At 42.1% G+C, this 23,671-nt stretch overlaps 1 protein-coding gene across 2 annotated transcripts in view; it reads left to right on the top strand.

Annotated features, from left to right (window-relative positions):
* The first annotated feature begins 338 nt into the window (after positions 1 to 338).
* The window catches only part of RABEP1 (rabaptin, RAB GTPase binding effector protein 1), a 106,643-nt gene continuing 83,310 nt past the window's right edge, over positions 339 to 23,671 (top strand). For both annotated transcript variants that reach the window (XM_079797067.1, XM_079797066.1), the window contains exon 1: positions 339 to 568. In XM_079797067.1, the coding sequence (XP_079653193.1) occupies positions 535 to 568 (34 nt within the window). In that variant the 5' untranslated portion in view covers positions 339 to 534. The remainder of the gene's footprint in view (positions 569 to 23,671) is intronic.

The following is a 23,671-nucleotide window of genomic DNA, read 5'->3' as shown; positions in this document are numbered from 1 at the left end:
CGCTAGAGGCTGGATTTGCATTCACTTCGCCATCCGGCCTCCTCTGTCGTCCTTCTTTTCATTATTATTATTTTTTTCTTTGCCTCTGTTCTGGGGCGGAGGACTGGAAGCGGCCCCTCTGAACTATGGGGCCTTCCCCGCGCAGTGTCTCCTTCACACCCTCCGGCCTCCCTCTCCTCCCCCATCCCGCCTCCTCCGGCGCCCCGCAGCCTGCCCCGACAGAGCCCCGAGCCGCCCCACCCACGGGCTCCCGTCCGCGAAGCCCCGCCCCCAGGGCGACGTCACGTGCCGCCCCATCCCCCCGCGCCTGCGCACCGCTTATTTCCCGCTGTCAGGATGAGGAGGCGGAGGTCGGCGCTCCGGTCCGTCTCTGCCCGCGGCTGTGGCGGCGCCGGCGGCTTCAGCCTTAGCGGTTCCTCCCTGGGCGGCGGCAGCGGCGGCGGCTCGGTCGACGCCTCCTCCGCCAGCTGAGCCCGCGGGAGCCCGGGACGCCGCTTCCCCGCCCATTCCTTCCCCGAGGCCCGCCGCCTGGCCATGGCGCAGCCGGGCCCGGCTTCTCAACCTGACGGTGAGGCGCCCACCATGGCAGGCGCGGCGGGCGCGGCCTGCCGGGAGCCGGTGTCGCGGTGGAACCTCCGGGCGGCGGGAAGGGTGCGCGCAGGCCCGGGGGGTGACCCCACCGGGCAAGAGGCGGCAGCGCGCGGGTTCCGGCGCGGGCTGCGCGCGAAGGTGGTGCGGGGGGCCGGGGCGGCCGTCGCTGGGGAGGGGGCGGGAGGCGCCGGCGGCAGCGCTAGCGGAAGGCGGAGGGAAGGGCGTGGGGAGGCTGCGGGGGGCCTGGCCGAAGCTGGGGAGCGTGGAGAGGGAGCTGTCGTGGGACAGCCGTGGGACCCGCACGTGGGTTCTTCCCCCGGGGAGGATGGAAATCGGGAACTTGCAGTATTCGTTAAAGGAAAAAAAACACCTTAGACAGTGGTGGTGTGCCCTCCTCCCTCCCCCAATCTCTGCTAACCGAGCCGGCTTTGCACCCAGTTTTGCGATAAAACGAGTTGGGATCAGTAACTGGATTTGGTATCGTTCCTTGAGAGCCAGGGTGGTTGCATGGTGAGTGCTGGAGTGAGTCTAAAGGACCTGGATCCTTCACTAACAAGTTCTGGGCAAAATTCTTAGCTTCTTTGAACTTGAGTATTCTCGCTTAATGAAAAGATGTTAATTCATGCCTTTATATCTTATCTCTAAGGATGGCAACATGTACGTTTGTAAAGCGATTAGCATTATTATGGGGGTAGTGAGGAGAACGGTGTTTGAGAATGCTGAAGTGGAGGAAACGTATCTTTCTAGCACTTTTGTTCTTGGAAGGAAAAAAGACTCCCATCCTTAAATAATCTGAGTTGTCAGAGTCCTTCATGACCTTCTGGGAAGTGGACTAAGCTCCGCTTTAGAGATTGACCACATCCTTCCATGTTTTTATTACCTGGAGTTAGGTTTGCAAAGAATGTGCTTTGTCTTTGACGAGGTCCTACTGTAAGTAGTTGAGAAAGTTCTTTCAGCTAGGTAGGTGTACTTCTATAATCAGCGTGTGTACTAAGCTGCTGTTGCTTTTTTTTTTGTACTAAGCTTCTTTAAATGTGAGTGAAATGTTGGGATATGGTGCTGGGCACATAGTAGCCACTTAAAACTTGCCTTTGCCTCGTCCTTAAAATAACTTTGTTGTGAAAACCTTACGCTGCTTGCTTTTGGGGAGCCTGAAACAATGTTATAATGTTATCAGATTTAAAGGCTAGCAGCTTTCTTGGAAGTGTGCTTTCAAACCTGTTAGCCTCTAGTTTTAGGTTTTGTTAGTTGCCTGAGGAGAGATGTCAGTACCCTCACCTGTGGTTGTATAAGGGTCTGCCTGCTGTTTCCCTTTCAGCAGAGAGAAGGGAGGCGGTTCTGTTTCTCTGTCAGAGAGCAGAAACACGTGTTTTCAAGCTGCATTTTAATTCTCACCTTTTGCATTTGGTGTCAGGGAAGAAAACTGCATTTTCCACAAACCCCTCTTTGTTACTGCAGACAGAGGCAGAGTACAGAGAGCTCCAGTGACTTCTGGTTCTGATCTGGAGTGGTAGGTATGCTTAGCTGGTTGCTGCCATCTCTTGAGTTGCATGGAAACAAACTCTAGGGCAGCTCAGGTGACATGACAGTCTGGAATCAAAATTCCCTGCCTCTTTCAAGACGTGAAATGGTCTTCCTTGTTAATAGGCAGACGTGACTAAGCACTTGAAATAGGCTAGGAAAATTTACTTTAGGAAATCTTGTATTCTTGCTATTCTTAGTGCAGGTTCCCTATTTTTCAAATCCTGTGACTCAAGGATGAGATTTAGTTTGCATAGATTGCAGTATTTATATTCAATAAGTGTAGTAAATGAGCAGTCACAGCTACTGTGTACAAAAGGAGATAGAATTTGGTATATTTGAGTGCTTTGTGTCAGTATCTTCTTAGAAATTGTTCTTGGGGATTTGACTTAATATAGATTAATTCTTGACACTTTAGCTTTAAGCACACTAGAATTACCTAGCCCACTGATTAAAAAAAAAAGAGAATACAGTATTCTTTTAGTCAAACTGATGGTAAAAGGTAACTGCTTAGTTTTTAAATTTTGCTTTGATCCCATTTTAGAAGCAGTTTTATTTTATGTTAATATTGTTTTATTTTTTAAATTATTCAATTACAGTTGACATACAATATTATATTAGTTTCAGGAGTACCGCATAGTGATTAGACATTTATGTAACTTACAATAATCATCCTGGTAAGTCTAGTAGCCATGTGACACTGTACATAGTTGTTACAATATTATTGACTATCTTCTCTATGCTGTACTCTATATTCCTGTGACTGTTTATACTGGCAATTTGTACATTTTAATCCCTTCCCCTTTGTCATCCATCTCACTAGCCTTAAATATATATATATATATATATATTTTTTTTTTTTTTGGGGGGGGTATATCTTTGTTTTCATGGAGATGTGGTAGACTAAGAAAAGAATCCAGCCCTGGTTGGTGTGGCTCAGCCCTAGAACTGAAGGGTGGCGTGTTAGATTCCTGGTATAGGGCACGTACCTGGATTGCAGGTTTGATCCCCAGCCCTGGTCACCACCATATTACATTGATGTTTCTCTCTCTCTCTCTCTCTCTCTCTCTCTCTCCTCTCTCTCCCCCTTCCTCCCTTCTCCCCCCTCCCTTTTCCCTCCCCTCCCCTCTCCTTTTCTCTCTCATCCCCTCCCTCCCACTCTCTAAAAATTAATGAAAAAAATATCCTCTGGTGAGGATTAACAACAAAAAATAATCGATTAGTGTGTAATTGATAGGATGAAATGTAATAATTTTCTTTTTCTTCACTTTGATTTATTTTGTAAACTTTTTTAAAAATATGTTTTTATTGATTTTTAGAGAAAGAGGAAGGGAAAGGGAGAGAGAGATAGAAACATCATTGATTGGCTGCCTCCTGCACACTGGGGATCGAGCCAGCAACCTGGGTATGTGCCTTTGACCAGAATCAAACCTGGGACCCTTCAGTCTGCAGGATGATTGATGCTCTATCCAGTGATCCAAACTAGGTAGGGCAAGTTTTGTTCTTTTTTGATGTAGCATCTTGCTTTACTCATTTAGAATAAAGGTAATTTTAAAAAAATATATTTTATTGATTTTTTACAGAGAGGAAGGGAGAGGGATAGAAAGTTAGAAACATCAATGAGAGGGAAACATCGATCAGCTGCCTCCTTTACACCTCCTACTGGGGATGTGCCCGCAACCAAGGTACATGCCCTTGACCGGAATCAAACCTGGGACCCTTCAGTCCTCAGGCCGACACTCTATGCACTGAGCAAAACCGGCCAGGGCAGAATAAAGGTAATTTTAATAGCTAAACAAATTGTAGCAGATTATTCCATTTTACTTTGAGTATTTAAAGATGATATATAATGTTACTGTCTTCAAATTTTTATATTTTAAAATCTAAGTTAAATTATATCTTAGAAGCCTTTGGTCTGATTTTACTTTATTTCTTTTCTATTTAAAAACACTATCTTCTAAAAAATCATGTATAAGAAGTATTTCTTCCATCTCTCAGAGGTAACCACTATTAAGTTTTCGTTCCTTCTGGACTTTTTTTTTCTGTAGTTACACAGACATTCTACCTTTTCCTTCTGCCCTGAAATGGACATGGTTTACACCAGCAATTTTTAACCTTTTTCATCTCCTGGCATATATAAACTAATCACTAAAATTCTGTGGCACACCACAAAATATATTTTTTTGCTAATCTGACCATAAAAATTGGTATAATTTTGATTCACACCAGATGGCTGTTGTTGTGTTGGCTGTTGTCATTTTTTAATTTATTTGACAAAGAGAAAAGAGGTCAGTACCTCTTGCGAAGTAGTAAGGTATTGCATGTTTTAAAAATTATATGCTTCACCAATTGAAAATTGCTGGTTTACATACATAGATTTGCATCTTGTCTATTTTACTTCATAAATGTTAGAATTATTATATACTTGTAAATGATTATGTGGCCAGGTAATGTATTATTTATTATTATTGTTCCTATTTTATTGATGAAGAAACTGAAGCCCGGAGAAGTTAATAATTATATAGCTAGGAGTGTGGGGAGCCAGAATTCAAATCCAGGTCATCTGGATGTCAGGGCCTTCTGGTCTATTTACTAGATCATGGACTATTTCAGGTCAGTGTTATAGATCTGTCTCATTCTTGTTACAGAGTATTTCATCACATGCATGTACCATGCATAGTTTATTTGCCTACTTCTCTATTGATGGACAGGTAGATTGCTATAGATTTTTTCATTATTTTATAAACAGTGCTGGAATAGATATACTATTACATATTTTTCAGGTACTCTTGCTTTTACTTCTGTAAGAATACTGAATTAAAAGACAAGAGCTCTGAGTGGTTTAAACTTTAATAGCTATTGCTAGTTTACTTGCAAAAAAAGTATCAATTTACATACCTTCAACAGAATTTGAGAGGGTGGATTTCCCCTACACACTTACAAGCAGTGGATAATGTCAGATGTTTTAAATTTGTATCTTCTGATGGATTAAGAAATGATGTTCTTCAATTAACAAATGTTTCTGTGTCTGTCTGTGGCAGGCCCTATGCTAGGCTCTAGAAAATACAGTAACAAAACTAAATCCAGTCCTGGTTCCTAGGTAGTGAATCAGTTGGCCATTAATTAGATAATGCCACAGAAATATATAAAACTGTTCCACAAATATGCATATGTACTACTTGCCAGGCTCACTTCTAGGTATTTGGAATACATTAGTGGACAATGCAGATAATATATGACCCTGCCCTAGTGTGGGAGAAGCAGATATTAAACAACAAACATAAGCAAATGATATGCTTTGTTAAGTGATAAGTGATATGGAAAAAAGAAATAATGGAGCAAGGTAAAAGGAAGGATAGGCTGGTTTTAAATAGTGTGGTCAGAGTAGCCTTACTGACAGAATGACATTTGAGCAAAGATTTGAAGGCGATAGAGGAGTTAGCTACAAGGATATCTGGAGGAGGAGTGTTCCAGACAGATCAATTTTTGCAAATGCCTTAAGGAAGGCGTATATATTTGGGAATGACATGGAGTTCAGTGTGGCTGGAGTGAAGTTATAGGAATGGGAAGTGGGGTGGGGGAGGGGAATGGAGAGGAGGAGTAGCAGGATGTGAGGTGAGGTAGTGGGGATGGGGCGTATCTTGTTGGGACCCTGTTGGAGCCAAAAAGAGAGAGTAAATATTGGCTTTTCTCTATGGGGAACCATTGAAAAGGTTTTGAGCAGAAGAGTGATGTGATCTGACTTACATTTTTAAAAATGCACTGGTTGCTAGATTGGCAATAAAGGAAGCATTAATCCAGGGGGAAAAATGAGGATTGGACCAAGGGTATATTAGAAGAGATTATATTCTGAAGATATGGCCAATAGGATTTGGATTAGATATGGGATGCAAGAGAGAGAGAGGAGTCAAGGAACACTCAAAGGTTTTTGACCTGAGCAACTGGGAGAGGTACATAGTACTATGAATACCTGTACTTGAGGAGTTTGACCCATTTAGGGAGGCCAGGAAATGGTGAGGAAGTGGTCCTGGAGCTGAGAGCCAATGGATGAGCAGTAGGTTCCTCCCCAACCCCCCACCCCTTTATTTTTTCTAGAAGAAGCAATTTGAGTAAGAGAACTCAAGAAATGTCTTTGTGCCTGGGTAGAAAGAATGAGAGGGTGTGATATATAGGTATGGGCTGGTCTGAGTGGGCTTTAGCCTTAGAGCTGTAGGGGAAGCCATTGAAGGGTTTTAAAACAACTAGGTGGCCCTAGCCGGTTTGGCTCAGTGGTTAGAGTGTCCTCCCCCTCCCCCCCTAGACTGAAGGGTTGAGGGTTCAATTCCAGTCAAGAGCATGTACCTCGGTCAAGAGCACGTACCTCGGTTGGTTGCAGGCTCAATTCATAGCCCTGCTTGGGGCACGTGTGGAAGGCAACCAATAATGTGTCTTTCTCTCATTAATGTTTATCTCTATCTTTTCCCCTCCCCTTCTCTCTAAAAAATCAATGGAGAAAAATATCCTCAGGTGAGGATTGAGGGGAAAAAAAAGCAAGTAGGTGACATGAAGGCTTTTTAATTTGTACTTCCCTGATAGTGATTAGATGCCTTTTTTTTTGTTTGTTGTGCAGAAAGCTTTAATTTTAATGTAGATCTGATAATTTTTAAAATTTATGATTTCTGGGTTTCTGATCTTGCTTAGGAAGACCTCAAGTCCCATGTTTATATACTTAAAAAGCCCTCATTTTAAAAAAAGGGGGATATCTGTAATACTTTCAACAATAGACATACATTTAAAAAATATATATTTTTATTGATTTCAGAGAAGAAGGGAGAGGGATAGAAACATCAATGATGAGGGAGAATCATTGATTGGCTGCTTCCTGCACACCCCCTACTGGGGATCAAGCCCCCAACCCACACATGTGCCCTTGACTGAAATCGAACCTGGGACCCTTCAGTCCCCAGGCCAACTCTACCCACTGAGCCAAATCAGCTAGGGCAGTGGTCGGCAAACTCATTAGTCAACAGAGCCAAATATCAACAGTACAACGATTGAAATTTTTTGAGAGCCAAATTTTTTAAACTTAAACTATATAGGTAGGTACATTGTTATTAACTTAATTAGGGTACTCCTAAGCTGGCCTTTGCTAAAAACTCAAGGGGCCAAAGAGCTGCATGTGGCTCTCGAGCCGCAGTTTGCCGACCACTGAGCTAGGGCAACATACATTTTTTTTAAAGCCCTCACTTTCAACAATTTTATAGTTTTGCCATTTATATTATCTGGAATTTATTTATTTTTAAATTTAAACGGGAAGTTTGATATAAAAAATTATTAACTACTAAAATAATTACCTAAGAGAAAAAGAAAACCCTAAAGAATACAGAAATAGCAGGTAAAAGGAGCAGTCACTACCTGTAGGGCTGAGGCAGACCATCCAAGGTAGCAGTAGCTAGATCTTCAAGAGGCCATTCCCAGAAAGGAGATCCAGACTTTTTTGGAGAGAGTGCACCTGTGGCCCAAAGCTTTGAAGGGCAGAGTTCAGTTTGGCAGAACTTGCTGGAAAGCTATTTTCTGGTTTGCTGAGGGAAGCTGCCTACATCTGGTAGTGACATAGGGATCTAATTTTTCTTCCAAATAGTCAATTTTAATACCACCCTCTAATAAAATGGTAATATGCAAATTAACCATCACTCCACTACATAAGCCACACCCACCAGCCAAGCCACACCCACCAGCCAATCAGGGCGAGTATGCAAATTAACCCCAAATCCAAGATGGCTACAGCCACAGAGAGCAAGGTTTCCCAGGTAACAGAGGAAGCCAAGCTTTCCATAGCCGTTGCAGGCCTAAGCCTCCACTCAAGCTACAAAGTTTCAATTATAGAAGGTAAACAAATTCAAACAAATGGCGGCAGAATGGAGCTTGAGACAGCAGGCCAGGGTTGCCGGTGGCAACAGAGGAAGTAAAGCTTTCTGCACACCCTGGCCGGGCTCAACCGCTTAAGGCTACAAAGTTTTAATTGTGGAAGGTGAATTAACTGCCACAGAAATGGCTGCCACCCTGGAGGAAACAGCAGGCTTGGCTCCGCCCCAGGCTACAAAGTTTCAATTGTAGAAGGAAAATAAATTCCAGATACCAGGGCCACCCCTTGGGTTGCCAGGGGGCGTGGCCGGCCTGCAAACCACCACAGGCCCCTCGCTCAGGCTGCCCCACACCCCAAGGGAACCCCCACCCTTATCTGTGACACCCTTCAGGGCAAACCAGCTGGCCCCCACCCCTGTACCAGGCCTCTATCCTATCTAATAAAAGAGTAATATACAGATTGATCATCACTGCAACACACAATATAGCTGCCCCCATGTGGTCAAAGATCCTGCCCCATGTGGACACAAGATGGCCACCACAAGATGGCCAGCAGAGGAGGGCAGTTGTGAGGCACCCGGCCTGCAAGGGAGGGCATTTGGAGGTGATCAACCCTGCAGGAGAGGGTAGTTAGGGGTGACCAGGCCGGCAGAGGAGGGAAGTTGGGGGCAAACAGGCTGGCAGGGGAGGGCAGTTAGGGGTGACCAGGTTGGCAGAGGAGGGAAGTTGGGGGCAAACAGGCTGGCAGGGGAGGAGTTAAGCATCAACCAGGCTGGCAGCGGAGTGGTTAGGGGGTGATCAGGCTGGCAGGCAGAAGCAGTTAGGGGCAATCAGGAAGGCAGGCAGGCAAGCAGTTGGGAGCCAGCAGTCCTGGATTGTGAGAGGGATGTCCGACTGCCCGTTTAAACGGGCAGTCGGACATCCCTCCAGGAGTCCCAGATTGGAGAGGGTACAGGCTGGGCTGAGGGACAACCCCCCGCTGTGCACGAATTTCGTGCACCGGGCTTCTAGTTTAAAAAATAATCATGTATTTTGTTTATTATAACTTGATCAATCTCCCAACCACTAAACTTGCAGGTGCTTGATCCAAAACATAAAAGTACTGTGGTTAAAAAAAATTTTTTTTATTGAACTTATTGGGGTAACATTGGTTAATACAATTATATAGGTTTCAGGTGTACAATTCTATAATTCATCATCTGTATATTGTGTGTTTACCACCCTAAGTCAAGTCTCCTCTCTGGTATTCACCATACTATTATCTGTGTCTACGAGGGTTTTATATTTGTGGGTTTTTTTTGTTTGTTTGTTTGTTTTTTGCTTAATCACTTTACCTTTTTCACCCAGCCATCCAACCCCCTTCCCCTCTAATAGCTGTCACACTGTTTTCAGTATGAGTCTGCTTCTGTTTTGTTTGTTAGTTTATTTTGTTCATTAGATTCCACATACAGGTGAAATCATACGGTACTTGTCTTTCTCTGACTGGCTTATTTCACTTAGCAAATACTCTCCAGGTCCATCCATTAGGTACCCTAATGTGAACCGAGGTGCCTAGCTATAGAAGATAGTTTTCCTCTATTTGAAGAGCTATGAAGGAAGGTACCGCTGTTCTGTTTTTCTCTTTAGATACCTGAATCTCTTCCAAGTGGTAGTCTGATTTCAGTTTGGATGTTTCTGGAGAGAAGAAATTCACTACCTCCTAGTTTTGAATAGTTCTAATGTTTTATTTATCTTTTAATTAAGCGGAAACTTGCCTCACCAAAATTTCTACCCACCGGTTTTAGTTCTCTTCTCTAGGACTGCACAGAGGAAATCTAAGGCATTCTTCTCTCTGTTGGTCTGAAGAAATTTTAATGATAGCATTATGTCCTTCCTAAATATTCTTATTTCTCCTGTCATATGTTTGAATCTACTTAACATTCTTTTGATTCTCTTTGAGACAGATTCCAATTGTCAATGACTTTTGGTGGTACCTGATTTTTGCTAGATGAATGTGACCTTTAGAGAGTAGTACATGCAGAGATATATCACTGAAAGGAATTCTAAAGATAGTTGTCTTCCTTCATTTTACAGATCAGGAAACTAGGGATTAAAGACTGGAGCCCTGGCCAGGTAGCTTGGTTGGTTGGAGCATCATTCCATGCACAGAAGGTTGTGGTTTCGATTTCTGGTCAAGACACATACATACCTAGCTTGTGGGTTTGATCCCTGGTTGGGGCACATACAGGAGGCAGCTGATTGATGATCAATGTTTCTCTGTCACATCAATGTTTCTCTCCCCCTTCCTCTCTCTAAAATCCCCCTCTCCCCCCGAAACAAAACAAAACATATCCTCAGGTGAGGATTAAAAAAAAGAAAAGGAAGTGGTGTGTTGTAGCAGAGTCAGTGCTCCTTATGGAGCATAAAACCTAGTGGTGATTACAGACAGATTCCATGAGGAAAGGGAGTTTGTCTGGCTGATGATGGCATCCCCAGCACAGTGCTTACCATAGAATAAATATGAGCTATAGGTATTTGTTGAAAGAAAGTCAGAGCACAACATGCAGTTACAATAATGTGGTAAGCTCTTCCCCATTCACGATATTTGACAAAATGTAGCAGGAACATCTTCAATCATTCAGGAAGTATAGTTAACACAGGGACCCTCCGTTCTACCCTCACTGCACCCTAGTTATATCAGAGAAAGTGGCATTTGAATAGAGCCTAGAGAGTGGTGTAGAATTTTTGACAGGTGGAAATGGTGCCTTGGAGAAAGGCATTAGAGGAGATTGAGAATCTTTGCAGGGTGTGGATTGAGTATATGCAGTGTGAGGTGAGGTTTGTGTTCAGAGACAAGTTAGAAAAGGGGGTTTAAGATTGAATGGTGGAAAGCTTTGCTGCCAGCAAAGGAATTTGGGTTTTTCTAGATGATGTGGCTAGGCCTGTGGTTTGGTTTTAAGGCAGAAGGCTAGTTAAGGAGATTGGTTAGGCTATTGCTGTGGCTTGGGAAAGATGATGGGATTATAATGTATGTCAATGGGAATGGAGAAAAGGAAATACAGGTAATAGATGTTAGGAATACTGTGGTGTTAAAATAGTAATTTGCTGAGCATTTGGTTTGGGGAGCAGGCAGGAGAGAAACCGGATTCTGAGAATGTGGATGCAGTTTACCAATGTAGGCAATCAGTAGGATGGAGGATTTAGTAGTAGAAAGTGGTAAATTTGGTTTTGGTATGTTGATATGGAATAGTGGCACAGGGATACCCAGTAGATAGCTGGAGATACAGGCCTGGAGCTCAAGGAATAAATCAGTGGTGTAGATACACTTTTGGTAGTCAGATGCTTAGAAATCATCCAGGATGAACCCTTCTCATTGCTTATGCTTATTGCATGATAGGCCTTGTGTTGGTAATTTTACAACAAAAGTGCAGGCTAGCCCTAGCTGGTTTGGCTCAGTGGATAGAGCGTCGGCCTGTGGACTGAAGAGTCCTAGCTTCAATTCCAGTCAAGGGCATGTACATTGGTTGCTGGCACATCCCCCGTAGAGAGTGTGCAGGAGGCAGCTGATCAATGTTTCTCTCTCATCAATGTTTCTAATTCTCTATCCCTCTCCCTTCCTTTCTGTAAAAAAAAAAAAAAAAAAAAAAAAAAATCAATAAAATATATTTTTTAAAAAGTGCAGGCTATGAGGAATGCCACAGATAAAACTAACGGATTGGGTGAGGAAGAGGAAACCAATGATTAATCATAAAAATGGAGAGTTAGGAGGAAAATTAGTTAGAAGTCAGTATTAGGGCAAGTTGGAAGGAGGAGGGAGATGATCACCAGTACTAAATGTCACAGAGAAGTCAGATGAAAGCAAGTGGTCATTGAAATCTGCAACTAAGTGATCATCAGGACCTCAAAGAAGAGTTTCAGTGAGGAAGAAGTAAAATAGATAGAGGCAGATGTATAGACTAAATTTTAAAATCATGGTGATACATGAGTGCCCCACACATCTCAAGTGGGGCACTCACTTGAGAGAGATGATAAGAGTTGTGACAAAGCGTGTGCTTGTGTGTGTATATGTTTTAAGAATAGAGATTTAAATAATTGTAGATGCTGGAAGAATTGCTGATGGAAAGGGAGAGCTTAAAGATACCAAGATCTCTGAGGAATTGAGAGTAGGTAAGATGGATCAGGAGCTTGGGAGACAGAGATTTCATCCTTCAAAACAGAAGGGAAAAAGAAAAGGATGAGTGAGAGAAAGGTAGAGAACATTCTGAGGTAGAAGAGAAACTGACTGACTATATATGTAGCCTCCGTTCTCTTATTCATTTATTCAACATACTAGAAGCCCAATGCATGAAGATTCGTGCCAGAATGGGCCTTCCTTTCCCTGGCTGCTCGCACCGCCTTCGCTCCGGCCCAGAGCTGCCTTTCCGCCTTCCCTCCCCGGACGCTGGGTGCCCGTGTATGCAAATTAACCTGCCATCTTCGTTGGATTAATTTGCATACTCCTGATTGGCTGGTGGGCATTGCGAAAGTATGGTCAGTTAGCATGTTACTCTTTTATTAGGTAGATATGATTTGAGTATGAACTATGAACAAGTCAGACAAGGCACCTGTCCTCATGGGAGGTAGTAATTTTGAGATCTTTATTGCAGTCAGGTAGATTAGGTTGTTTATACTCACCTGGGTTCTTCATCTTAACCACGGAACAAAGAAAATAATTGGGCTATTTTCCCAGTTATCTAAAAGATGATACAGCTAATACCATTTTAGATGCATAGGAGAGAGGTTAATTCATTACATACATTGATGTAGGGATTGAGTTAGGAATCCAGCTTTGACTGTTTTAAAATGGCTCGTCAGATGTTTTTGCACCATGTATTGATTAATCCATTTTTCTCCATTGATTTTGAAATGCCATCATTTATTATATGCCAACTATCCAGTTTTGATTGTATTTTGTTCAATTGATTTATCTATTCTAGTGTCACACTACATGGTCAAAATTACTGTTTCTTTCTACGTTCTAAGGTTTTAGTATTTTAAAGAGCCAGGAACCCTTCATTTTCCAGAATTTTTCTTAGCTATTCTTAGGTATGTATTTATTCAGATAAAATTTGGAATGATGACATTAAGTCTGTCCACCATCCTTAACTCCTCTTCCCCCTACCTGCCCCATGCAAAAAAAAAAGAAAGGCCTTGCCCAGCCAGTATGACTCAGTGGTTGAGCATCAGCCTATGAACCAGGAGGTCACGCACGGTTTGATTCCGTCAGGGCACATACCCAGGTTGTGGGTTCAATCCCAAGTAGGGAGTCTGCAGGAGGCAACCAGTCATTGATTTTTCCCTCATCATTGATGTTTCTCTTTCTCCCTCCCTCTTCCTTCCTCTCTGAAATCAATAAAAAAATATATTTTTAAAAAATACCTTAAAAACAAAACACAAACCCTCATTGATTGAGTTTATAAATTAGGAGGACATATAATAAACATCTTTACCAGAAAAGTGCCTTATAGCACTTTAAATGCATTAATTATTCTTATCCTCCAAATTCTTTGAGGGTGGTATTATTTTCTGTTTTATAATTAAAATAAAAGTTTAATAATTTGCCCAGGAACCAGGTCCCCATGACTATTTTCATTTCACTGAACTGCCTCTCAGGTTACTTTTAGTTAAGTAAACTCTTAAGTCATTAAAAATAGGCAAACTTAAAGCAAAATCCCAAGTTTCTTATTTGATCATGAAGTCCAAAGAAGTGTAATGAAAACTGGATTAATCCATACTTATGTCCATCATTTTAGAGTATTTCTGGTCATGCTTTAGATCTACAAATAAAAAATTTTAAAGCAGTTGATAATATTGCATGTGTGGTTTTGAATTCTCCAATTTTTATTTTAATTATGGTGTGAAATTTCCTTTTGTTGTAAGTTATTTTTTGAAAAACGTTGGTTTTAACTGTAGTTTATCATATGACTTTATTATAATAACTAGAGGCCTGATGCACAACATTCGTGCACTGAGGGAAGGGGTCCCTCAGCCTGGCCTGCGCCTTCTCGCAGTCTGGGAGCCCTTGGGGGATATCTTCCTGCAGTGGAGGTGGGAGAGGCTCCCGCCACCGCCTCTGCGCTTGCCAGCTGTGAGCCCAGCTCCTGGCTGAGTGGTGCTCCCCCTGTGGGAGTGCACTGACCACCAGAGGGCAGCTCCGGTGTATAGAGTCTGTGCCCTGGTGGTCAGTGCGTGTCATAGCGAGTGGGTGACCTGTTGTTCTAGTCATTTGGTCATAACAGTTGCTTAGGCTTTTATATGTAGACTAGAGGCCCTGTGCATGAAAATTTGTGCACTCGGGGGCGGGGGCCCCTTAGCCTGGCCTGCGCCCTCTTGCAGACTGGGAGCCCTCAGAGGATGTCTGACTGACGGCTTAGGCCCGCAGGGAGTGGGCCTAAGCCGCAGTCTGGCCTCTGCAGGAGGCGACTGGGCAGGCCGATCAGGGACGGCACTGGCTGGCCAGTGGCCGGCCCTGCCCCCCTGATTGCCCCTCTGCCACTGCTGGTCACCGCTGCCCCCCAATCACCATCCCCTCCCTCTGCCCACTGGCACGCGCCTTGGCTGGCCTAGCGCCGCCTTCTTGCCAGCCCCGCCCCCCCACTGACCAGTTGTTCTGCCATTCGGTCAATTTGCATATTATGCTTTTATTATATAGGATATATAGATTTCCCTCAGTAAATCCCTATCAGTTGTTTTAAAGGTTATGTATATTTAAAATTTGATACTTTGATACATTTATATTTTGATATACTTTTTATCAGGCAGGAATATTTCTGTTTTAGAACAATTGGAAATCCATCCCCTTAAATAAGTTAAGGGTTTAGTTTTTGTGTGTGTAGCAAGTTCAGAAGTAAAGCAGTCCAAGGCTGCTCAAGGATGTCCAAGATCCAGGCTCCTTCTATTTTCTCTTTCCCTCCTGTGTGGGCCAGTTTGCTCATATCTTTATTTTTTTCTTGAAGATTTAGTTCTGGTTTAAGAATATTTTTTTCTTTAGATCTTTTGTTGTTGTCTTTTTCTTTTAATCTCCTGTTAGTTCCATTTGTTGGGTTCTCTACTTTAGGAACATGGATCATGCTAATATTGGACACTCTTTGTTTCTCATAGCTATTTCCTCTTTAATTGCTTTACTTTTTTTCCCCCTTTGTAATTCACTGAAATTATTTTAGATCTTTTATTTGCTTAACAAATTGATTATATTAATGGACAGATTTTGTGTCCACATGGGGGCAGCCATCTTTGACCACATGGAGTGGCCTTCTTGTGTGTTGGAGTGATGGTCAATTTGCATATTACTCTTTTATTAGATAGGATGACCCCCAAAAATGTTTTAAACATTAGTAAATCAAATCTAACTACATACTAGAACAATCCATCGCAACCAAGTTGAGTTTATCCCAATTATACAAAATCTGTCCATTAATATAATCAATTATATTCCTTCCATGGGAAGGAATAGATGGGGCAGCAGTTTGAGCAAGGAATAGGTTGAGCAAATTTGGGATTGTGTAGTTTGAATAATGTTGGTGGGCTCTGATCTATAGGGTCATCTCTAGTTGTCTGATACCTTGCCCTGGGGTGACTTAGGGCAGGGAAAATATTGGCTTGGTCTGTAAAAGTTAGATAAAAGAGGTGGTTGGAGTTTGGACTTTGGATTGGTTGGTTTGTATATGATAGCCATGTTCCTGGGTGAGTTTATTATCTTTTGGAATTAGTTAGCCCTTAGAGGAGCACTCTTTTGCTGCCCAGCAGGGCCCCATGATGTCAAAGCATCATAAAATATAGAAAAAAAACCCACCATTAATACACAGTCCTTTAAAATTGTAGTACTTCGCCCTCTTACCAGCATGTGTAAGTATGCCAACCCTACGTAGTGGTATCTTTAATTTTTAAAAAATCTATTAAAAAGTTGGCTAATTTGGTTAGCCAAAAGTCATGTTTAGATTTGCATTTTTTAAAATTTCTGTTGGAATTTGGAGTTCTTCTGCAAATGGTTTGTCTTATAAGGTTTGTCATTTTTTTCATAATTAGCAGCTTTTTGTACAAGGGCATTATTCCAACAAGTCTAGTGGGTTTTTGTTTTGTTTTACTTTGTGTTTTTTATTTTTTAATGACATTTTGTTGCCATAAAGTTGAATTAGTTTGCCGAAGTGAAATAAGTAATGGGATTGTGGGGTGGGGCGAGGAGGGTGTTCTTTTATTTAGTTGCACTGTTCATTTACATGTTGCAATACGTGTTAGTTAATTATAAATTATTTTCCTTTATAGAAGGGCATTATACTGTTAGGTATTTTTTTTTTAAGTTGTGTGTATAATTTTATCAAAACGGTAAAGGAACTTCTCAAGTATTTTGTTTTAAACCAGTGTTTCTCAACTGGGAGTGATTCTGCTCCCCAGGCAACATTTGGCATTGTCTGGAGATATATTTGGTTGTCACAACCACAAGAAGGCCCCCATCACCTGATTTGACTGTACAATTAATTGATAGAAACATTACAGATCTGTGGACCATGTTTACTCCTGCAAGAGCCTTAAGATTGTACAGAAGACACTTGTGGATAAATTCCTTCCTCTTTATTCCCACAACCAGTGTATGTCTTGTTTGGTGAAATGAAATTGAAAGCCTTTTTGTTTGACAATTGAGTGATCTGGTTGAATTTGGAAAAAGAAATCAAATTATTTCCTTTCGCTTAGTCTTTCCTCATTAAAAAAAAGTTTTTTAAACTTGGACTGGAAAACACCTATGACTATTTTAGTTTGAGTTTTTAAATAGTTTTGATAGGGCTGCTGTGTCTTTGCTGAATTTCTCCAATATGTAAATTAAACTTCCTCTTTGTGAGATTTAGAGTATTGAAAAGGACCTAAGCAGGTACCTAAGCAAATGCTAAGTGATCATCTCAAGCTGTTGCAGAGCTTTAGGAATTCAATATAGATTTGAACTAGATGAATATCAGAATTTTAGCACTGTAAGGGACTTTTTCCCCCCCCCACCTTCTAGTCTATCATTCTATATCAGAAGTTCTCAACCCTATCAGTTTATAATGAGTTTCTCACTTTTGTCACTATTGACATCTTGGGCCGGATAATTCTTGGTTGTGGAAGGCTGTCCTGTACATTGTAGGATGTTTAGCAGCATCTCTGTCTCACTAAGATGCCAGTATCCCTTGTGGTTGTGACAACCAAATATATCTCCAGACCATGCCAAATGTTGCCTGGGGAGCAGAATCACCCCCAGTTGAGAACCACTGGTTTAAAACAAAATACTTGAGAAGTTCCTTTACCATTTTGATAAAATTATACACACAACTTAAAAAAAAATACCTAACAGTATAATGCCCTTCTATAAAGGAAAATAATTTATAATTAAGTAATATGTATTGCAACATGTAAATGAACAGTGCAACTAAATAAAAGAACACCCCTAGGAGGTTGTGTTGCTTCTGCTTATGTGATGCCTAAAATCTCCTATATTTATCTTCTCTATTAAATACTTATAATCACAGGGATGTCTGCTGAGGCCTTGGAGCCAGGCAGGTTAGTATTTGAATCCACCTTTGCCAATTATTAGCTGTGTAACAATAGGCAGATTACTTAATCTCTCCGAGAATATTTTGTCATCTATAACTGGGGATGAAAATGCCTTCTTTATGATCTGTTTTGAAACTTTAATGAGTCAGTGCATAAAATAACTTACCTAATACTTCATGAAGAGCTATATGTGGGTTATTTAATCCTTGCTACACTCCTAGAAGGTAGTATATTATTCTAGTCCCCATTTTTATAGATGCAGAGAAGGAACCAGTTTATAAGTAGGAGAGCTGGGATTCAAACCCTAATTTAATTCTAGAGCCCTTTCTTTAAACAGTTGTGCTACACCATTTCCTATATAATGCCTGATAAATAGGTAAATACTTAATTGTTAGCTCCTTTTATTCCTTATTTCATTTTTTTTCTAGCTTTGAGACTCCCCTATCTACAATTTATATATTTTTAACTAGCGGCCCATTGCAGGAATATTCCTGCAAGAATAGGGCTTCCTGCAGCCTGAGCGAAGCTCCCACCCGTCTCCGCTGCCTCGCTCCCTCCCGTCTCCTCTGTCTCGCTCCCACCCGTCTCCTCTGCCTCGCTCCCTCCCTCCCATCTCCTCTGCCTCGCTCCCTCCCACCCGTCTCCTTGCCTTGCTCCCTCCCTCTTGTCTCTGCTGCCTCGCTCCCGCCCGTCTCCTCTGCCTCGCTCCCGCCCATCTCTGCTGCCTCGCTCACTCCCTTCTCCCCCGCCCCGCCTGCTTCCCTCTTTTCTCCGCCGCCCCGCTTGCTTACTTCTCTGCAGCTTTGCTCCCTTCTGCAGTGCTTGGCTTCCTTCTCTATTGTCTTCAGTCTTCGCTCTTTGCCTGGATATGCAAGTTAACTGCCATCTTGGTTGGGTTAATTTTAATATCGCTCTTGATTGACTTATGGGCGTGGCTTGTGGGTGTAGCAGAGTGATGGTTAATTTGCATATTACTCTTTTATTAGATAGGATACATATTTTTATTCATTTCAGAGAGGAAGTGAGTAGGAGAGAGAGAGAGAGAAACTTCTGCCTCTTGAAGGCCCTACACAGGGGAACGAGCCTGCAACCTGGGCATGTGCCCTGACTGGTTATTGAACTGGGGACCTCCTGGTTCATACATAGGTTGACACTCAACCACTGAGCCATGTTGGCCAGGCCCTTCCTCCAATATTAACATCAGTGCTCTCTCCTTGAAATTTTTCACTTGTTGGTTTCTGATGTCCTCTCCCAAAGATACACAATTAATCTATTTTAGTTATTTAGCAAAATTCCAATGACCTTGATATTTCTGAGAAACTCATAATTAATGCATTTGGCATTCCTTATAAATAAAACATAACCCTTGTTTTGTAATTTATTTATGAAGAACTTTTTTTCTGATAAGTAACTCCTAATGTTAAATTTATAGCTATGTTGTAGCCTTTTTATAACACAAGTGTAGAGAGATAAGAAATTATATTTACATTTTAGATTTTCTGTGTTAAAATGAAGGAAAGTGTGTACATAAGGAATTTGATTTGTTTTACAATACATATAATGAGACATAGTTCTAAGAGATATCTTAATGTTGCATTAGGCTTGATTTTTTTCCCCTCCTGTAAATGATAAAAATTTTCAGAATATTCTAAACCAGTTATCCTTTTATATTAAAGGAAATGATTATTAATGTCTAGCCAGTCTTGTTTCATCTATAACCCTCTCCCTACCTCCCTTCTAGGTTTAAAAAAATAAAATCTCAGACATTGTATGATTTAATTTGGAAACATTTCAGTATATATGTAAGCACAATCTATATATAAAAGCCTAAGTGACCGTCAAACCAGTAGCTATGATGCGCACTGACCACCAGGGGCAGATGCTCAATTGTGGGAGCTGCCAAGCTGCCATGACTTGACAGCTGTGGTTCTTGGGTGACGCACCTGGATCCAGAGAGGAGGGAGACCGATTCAGGGGTATGATTCAGGGGTGCATCGTCCGAGAACTGTCTTCTCACAATCCAGGACCCCTCGGGGGATGTCAGAGAGCGGGTTTTGGCCCGATCCCTGCAGGCCAGGCTGAGGGAACCCACCTGTGCAAAAATTTGTGCACCAGGCCTCTACTACTATTAGAACACCTTAAACAATTAATAATTTAATATCACCTAATATCTGGTTAGTGTTGAATTTCCCACTTGTCTTATTTTTGAGTTTGTTTAAATCAGTATCCAAAATAAGGGCCACCCTTAAAATTGGTTGATATATATGTTGCCTTTCTCTCTTATTTGTTGAAGAAGTCCCTCCTGTAGAATCTTTACATAGGGAGTTTCCTGATTGTGCCCATTTGGTGGTATTCTCCATGTTCTTCTGCCTTCTGTGTTCCTCTAAATTAGAAGTTATATCTAGTCATGATCAGATCCAGGTTTTTGTTTGTTTGTTGTATGTTATATTTTTTTGTGGTGGTTTTGCTTTGCTTTTTTTAAAAAAAATATATATTATTGATTTTTTACAGAGAGGAAGGGTGTTAGAAACATCGATGAGAGAGAAACATCTATCAGCTGCCTCCTGCACACCTCCTACTGGGGATGTGCCCGCAACCAAGGTACATGCCCTTGACCGGAATCGAACCTGGGACCCTTCAGTCCACAGGCCGACTCTCTATCCACTGAGCCAAACTGGTTAGGGCATGTTTTGCTTTTTAAGAAAATTATTTCAAAGTGGTAGTGTGTACCTCCATCAGGAAGCACATCATGCCTGGTTGTCTCTCTCTTGTGAAGTTAGGACCATTGATGTTCATTGCCTAGATCTCTCCATTCATTGGGATTTGTTAAATAGTAATTTCTTAACTGGAATACTTCTGTAGAGAAAGATTCTCTCTCTGGCTGGCATGTTCAGTGGTTAGAGCATCAGCTCAGTGGTTAGAGCATCAGCCTGCGTGCCTGAGGGTCGTGGATTTGATTCCCAGTCAAGGGTATGTACCTGGGTAGCAGGTGTGTTGCTTGGGGGAGGCAACCAATCGGTATGTCTCTCTCACATAGATGTTTTTCTTTCTCTCTCCTCCTTTCTCATCCCTCTCCTTTCCATTCTCTCTAGAAATCAGTGGAAAAAATATTCTCACTTCTTGAGTGAGGATTAAAAAAAAAGAAACAAATTCTTGATTATTTTGCTACCTTAAGGTATAGTTTGTGTAGGAAATGGAGAATAAATGTTTGATATTTTTCCCTTGACCAGTTTTCAAAGTGATGACTTGGTTGCTTAGAATCCTTCAAAGGTCACCAGTCACATTTTATTTTTCTTGGTGTACAATCAAGAGTACATAAATTTAGCCTGGTTGGTGTGGCTCAGTGGTTGAGCTTTATCCATGCATTGGTTGCCGGTTAGATTACGGTCAGGGCACACGTCCAGGATTGTGGGCTCAATCCCCGGCAGGGGGCGTGCAGGAGCTAGTCCATTGATCAGCATTGTTGTTTCGATCTCTCTCTCCCTTCCTCTCTCTAAAATAAAAAAATAATATTTAAAAAAAAGAATACATGAGTTTCGCCCTGGCTTGTGTGACTCAGTGGTTAGAGCATCAGCCTGTGCACCAAAGAAGGGTCATGGGTTTGAGCCCTGGCTCTGGTCAGGGCAGGTGTGTGGGAGACAACCAACCAATGTGTTTCACGTCAATGTTCCTCTCCCCTCTCCCCCTCCCCTCCCCCTCCCCTCCCCTCTCCCTCCCCCTCTCCCTCTCCCCCTCCCCTTCCCCTTCCCCTCTCCCTCCTCCTTCCCCCTCCCCTCCTCCTCCCCTCTCCTTCCCCTCTCCCTCCATGGAAAAAATATTCTCGAGTGAGGGTTTAACAACAACAAAACAAAACAAAAGTACATGAGTTTAAATAAAATCATGTATATATGTGTTTTTACTTCATTGTATTAGTTTTCTATGACTGCTCCAAGAAATTACCACAAACTGGCTTCCTTAAGACATCAGAAATTTATTATCTCACAGTTGAGGAGGCCAGAAGTCCAAAGTCAGTATCACTGGGCTTACATCAAGATGTCAGCAGGGCCTGTGCTTTAGGGGAGCATCGTTTCCTTGCCTCTTCCAGCTTCTGGAGGCTGCTGGTATTCCTTGGCTACATCATTCCAGTTTCTGCCTCTCTCATCACATTTCACAGTCCTCTGTGTGACTGTGTCAAAACTTCTTTCTTGTAAGGGTACATGTGATTGCATTTAGGGCCTATTGGATAATCTAGGTTGAAGTCCTCTTCCTAAGACCCTTAATTTAATCACATATTTTACCATATAAGGTGAGGTTCACAGGTTCTGGGTATTAGGAAGTGAATATATCTTGAGGGCGAGGAGTGATTCAGCTCCATCCACACTGATGCGAGGAGTGATTCAGCTCCATCCACACTGATGTTCAAATTATATCATTTTTGGTCAATGTTGCCTCTAAATTGATTCCCAAGTCTTTGATACAACATCAATAGATGCCAAAGATGTTCCTGGTTTATTTTCTAAAATAAATTGCACGTTACCCTTCTTCCTTACACAGACTATACTAGGTATCATTGAATCTTTTATCACGGACTTACTGTTAGGAATATTAGTTTGGGGATTGAGCTGTAAGCTGGAGACTTTCCCAGTGCTGCTGAAGTTTTTTTTAAGATTAGATTTGTTTGCCTTTATATTAAACTAGAGGCCTGGTGCACGAAATTTGTGCATGGGTCGGGTCCCTAGGCCTGGCTGGCAATCAGGGCTGATCAGGTTCCCTGCCTCCCCACCTCCTCCTTCCCTCGTTGCCCGCCCCATGCGCTACCACTGTGCGGTTCCCCGCCTCCCTGCCTCCTCCTTCCCTTGCTTCCTCAGCACCCTGCCACCACCACTGTTGGTCACCCGCCATGTTCCACGCCACCCCCTGGTGGTCAGCGCACATCATAGCGAGCGATCGAACTCCCGGTCTCCCAGTTGAACTCACAAGGGGACACTTTGCATATTAGCTTTTTATATATATAGATGGTACCAAATTCTAATCGGTATTAGTCATTGTTTTATTTTTATTTCATTTTTAAAATATATTTTTACTAGAGGCCCGATGCACAAAATTTGTGCAAGGGGCTTGGCCATTGCAGTCCCGGCTGCCTTGAGGCCCAGCCCCCAGCCCACTGGTCATTCCGGAAGGTTGTTCCGCCGTCTGGTCTAATTAGCATATTAGCTCTTTCTTTTATATATAGGATAGGATTGATTTCAGAGAGGAAGGGAGAGGGATAGAGAGAAACATCAATGATGAGAGAAAAATCATTGCTTGGTTGCCTCCTGCATGCCCCACACTGGGGATGGAGCCTGCAACCTGGGCATATGCCCAGACTGAGAATTGAACCATGACTTCCTGGCTCATAGGTCGACATTCAACTACAGAACCATGCTGGGTAGGCTCATGGTTTTATTTTTGTTTGCCTGTGACCCAGTCCACCTTTCTATTAGTGGGGTCTGTTTCTCAGCTATAGGACTTTTCACCGTATTATCTTCACTCATGTCTAAACTCTACTTTTTCTTTATCCTTTGTTTTCTGATTGTCTGACTATAACCAGACTAAGGATTATTAGGTGACAAAATCGGGTCATATACAGTGTAATATTAAGTCTGGTAGGAAGAAAATGTCTGTTCCTCAGCTAAGCATTCAAAGGCATGAGTTTTTTATTTTTGTTAAGCTTGAAGTCTTTTTTGGTGTGGGGTGGGGATGGAGACACATGTGGTTATGGTGTGTGGAGGGATATATGCTGTTTTCCATGTGGTCAACACTGCTAGACCTCTGGTTCCAGCTTCAGTAAAAGCTATTCATTTACTTGGATTTGAAAATCATTTGAAGTTTAATTAATGTCTAGCACCCTAATAGCATTTAAAAAGAAGAAACTTTATGCCTTGGTCTGATAGTCCAGTTGGTTAGAGTGTTGTCCCAATACGTCAAGGTTGTGGGTTCGATCCTGGGTCTGGGCACATACAAGAAGCAGCTAATGAATGCATAAATAAGTAGAACAACAAATCAGTGTTTCTCTCCCCACTTCCTCTCTGTCTAAAAAAAAAAAAAATCAATAAATTAAAAAAATAAACTTTATTTTAGAATTGTTTTAGGCTTATAGAAAAGTTGGGGAGATAGTACAGAGAGTTTTCCTATACAGCACCAGTTTCCCTGTCAG

This window comes from Cnephaeus nilssonii, assembly GCF_951640355.1.
Source record: "Cnephaeus nilssonii genome assembly, chromosome: 19".
Classification (NCBI taxonomy): domain Eukaryota; kingdom Metazoa; phylum Chordata; class Mammalia; order Chiroptera; family Vespertilionidae; genus Cnephaeus; species Cnephaeus nilssonii.
This window is presented reverse-complemented; position numbering and strand designations above follow the sequence as displayed.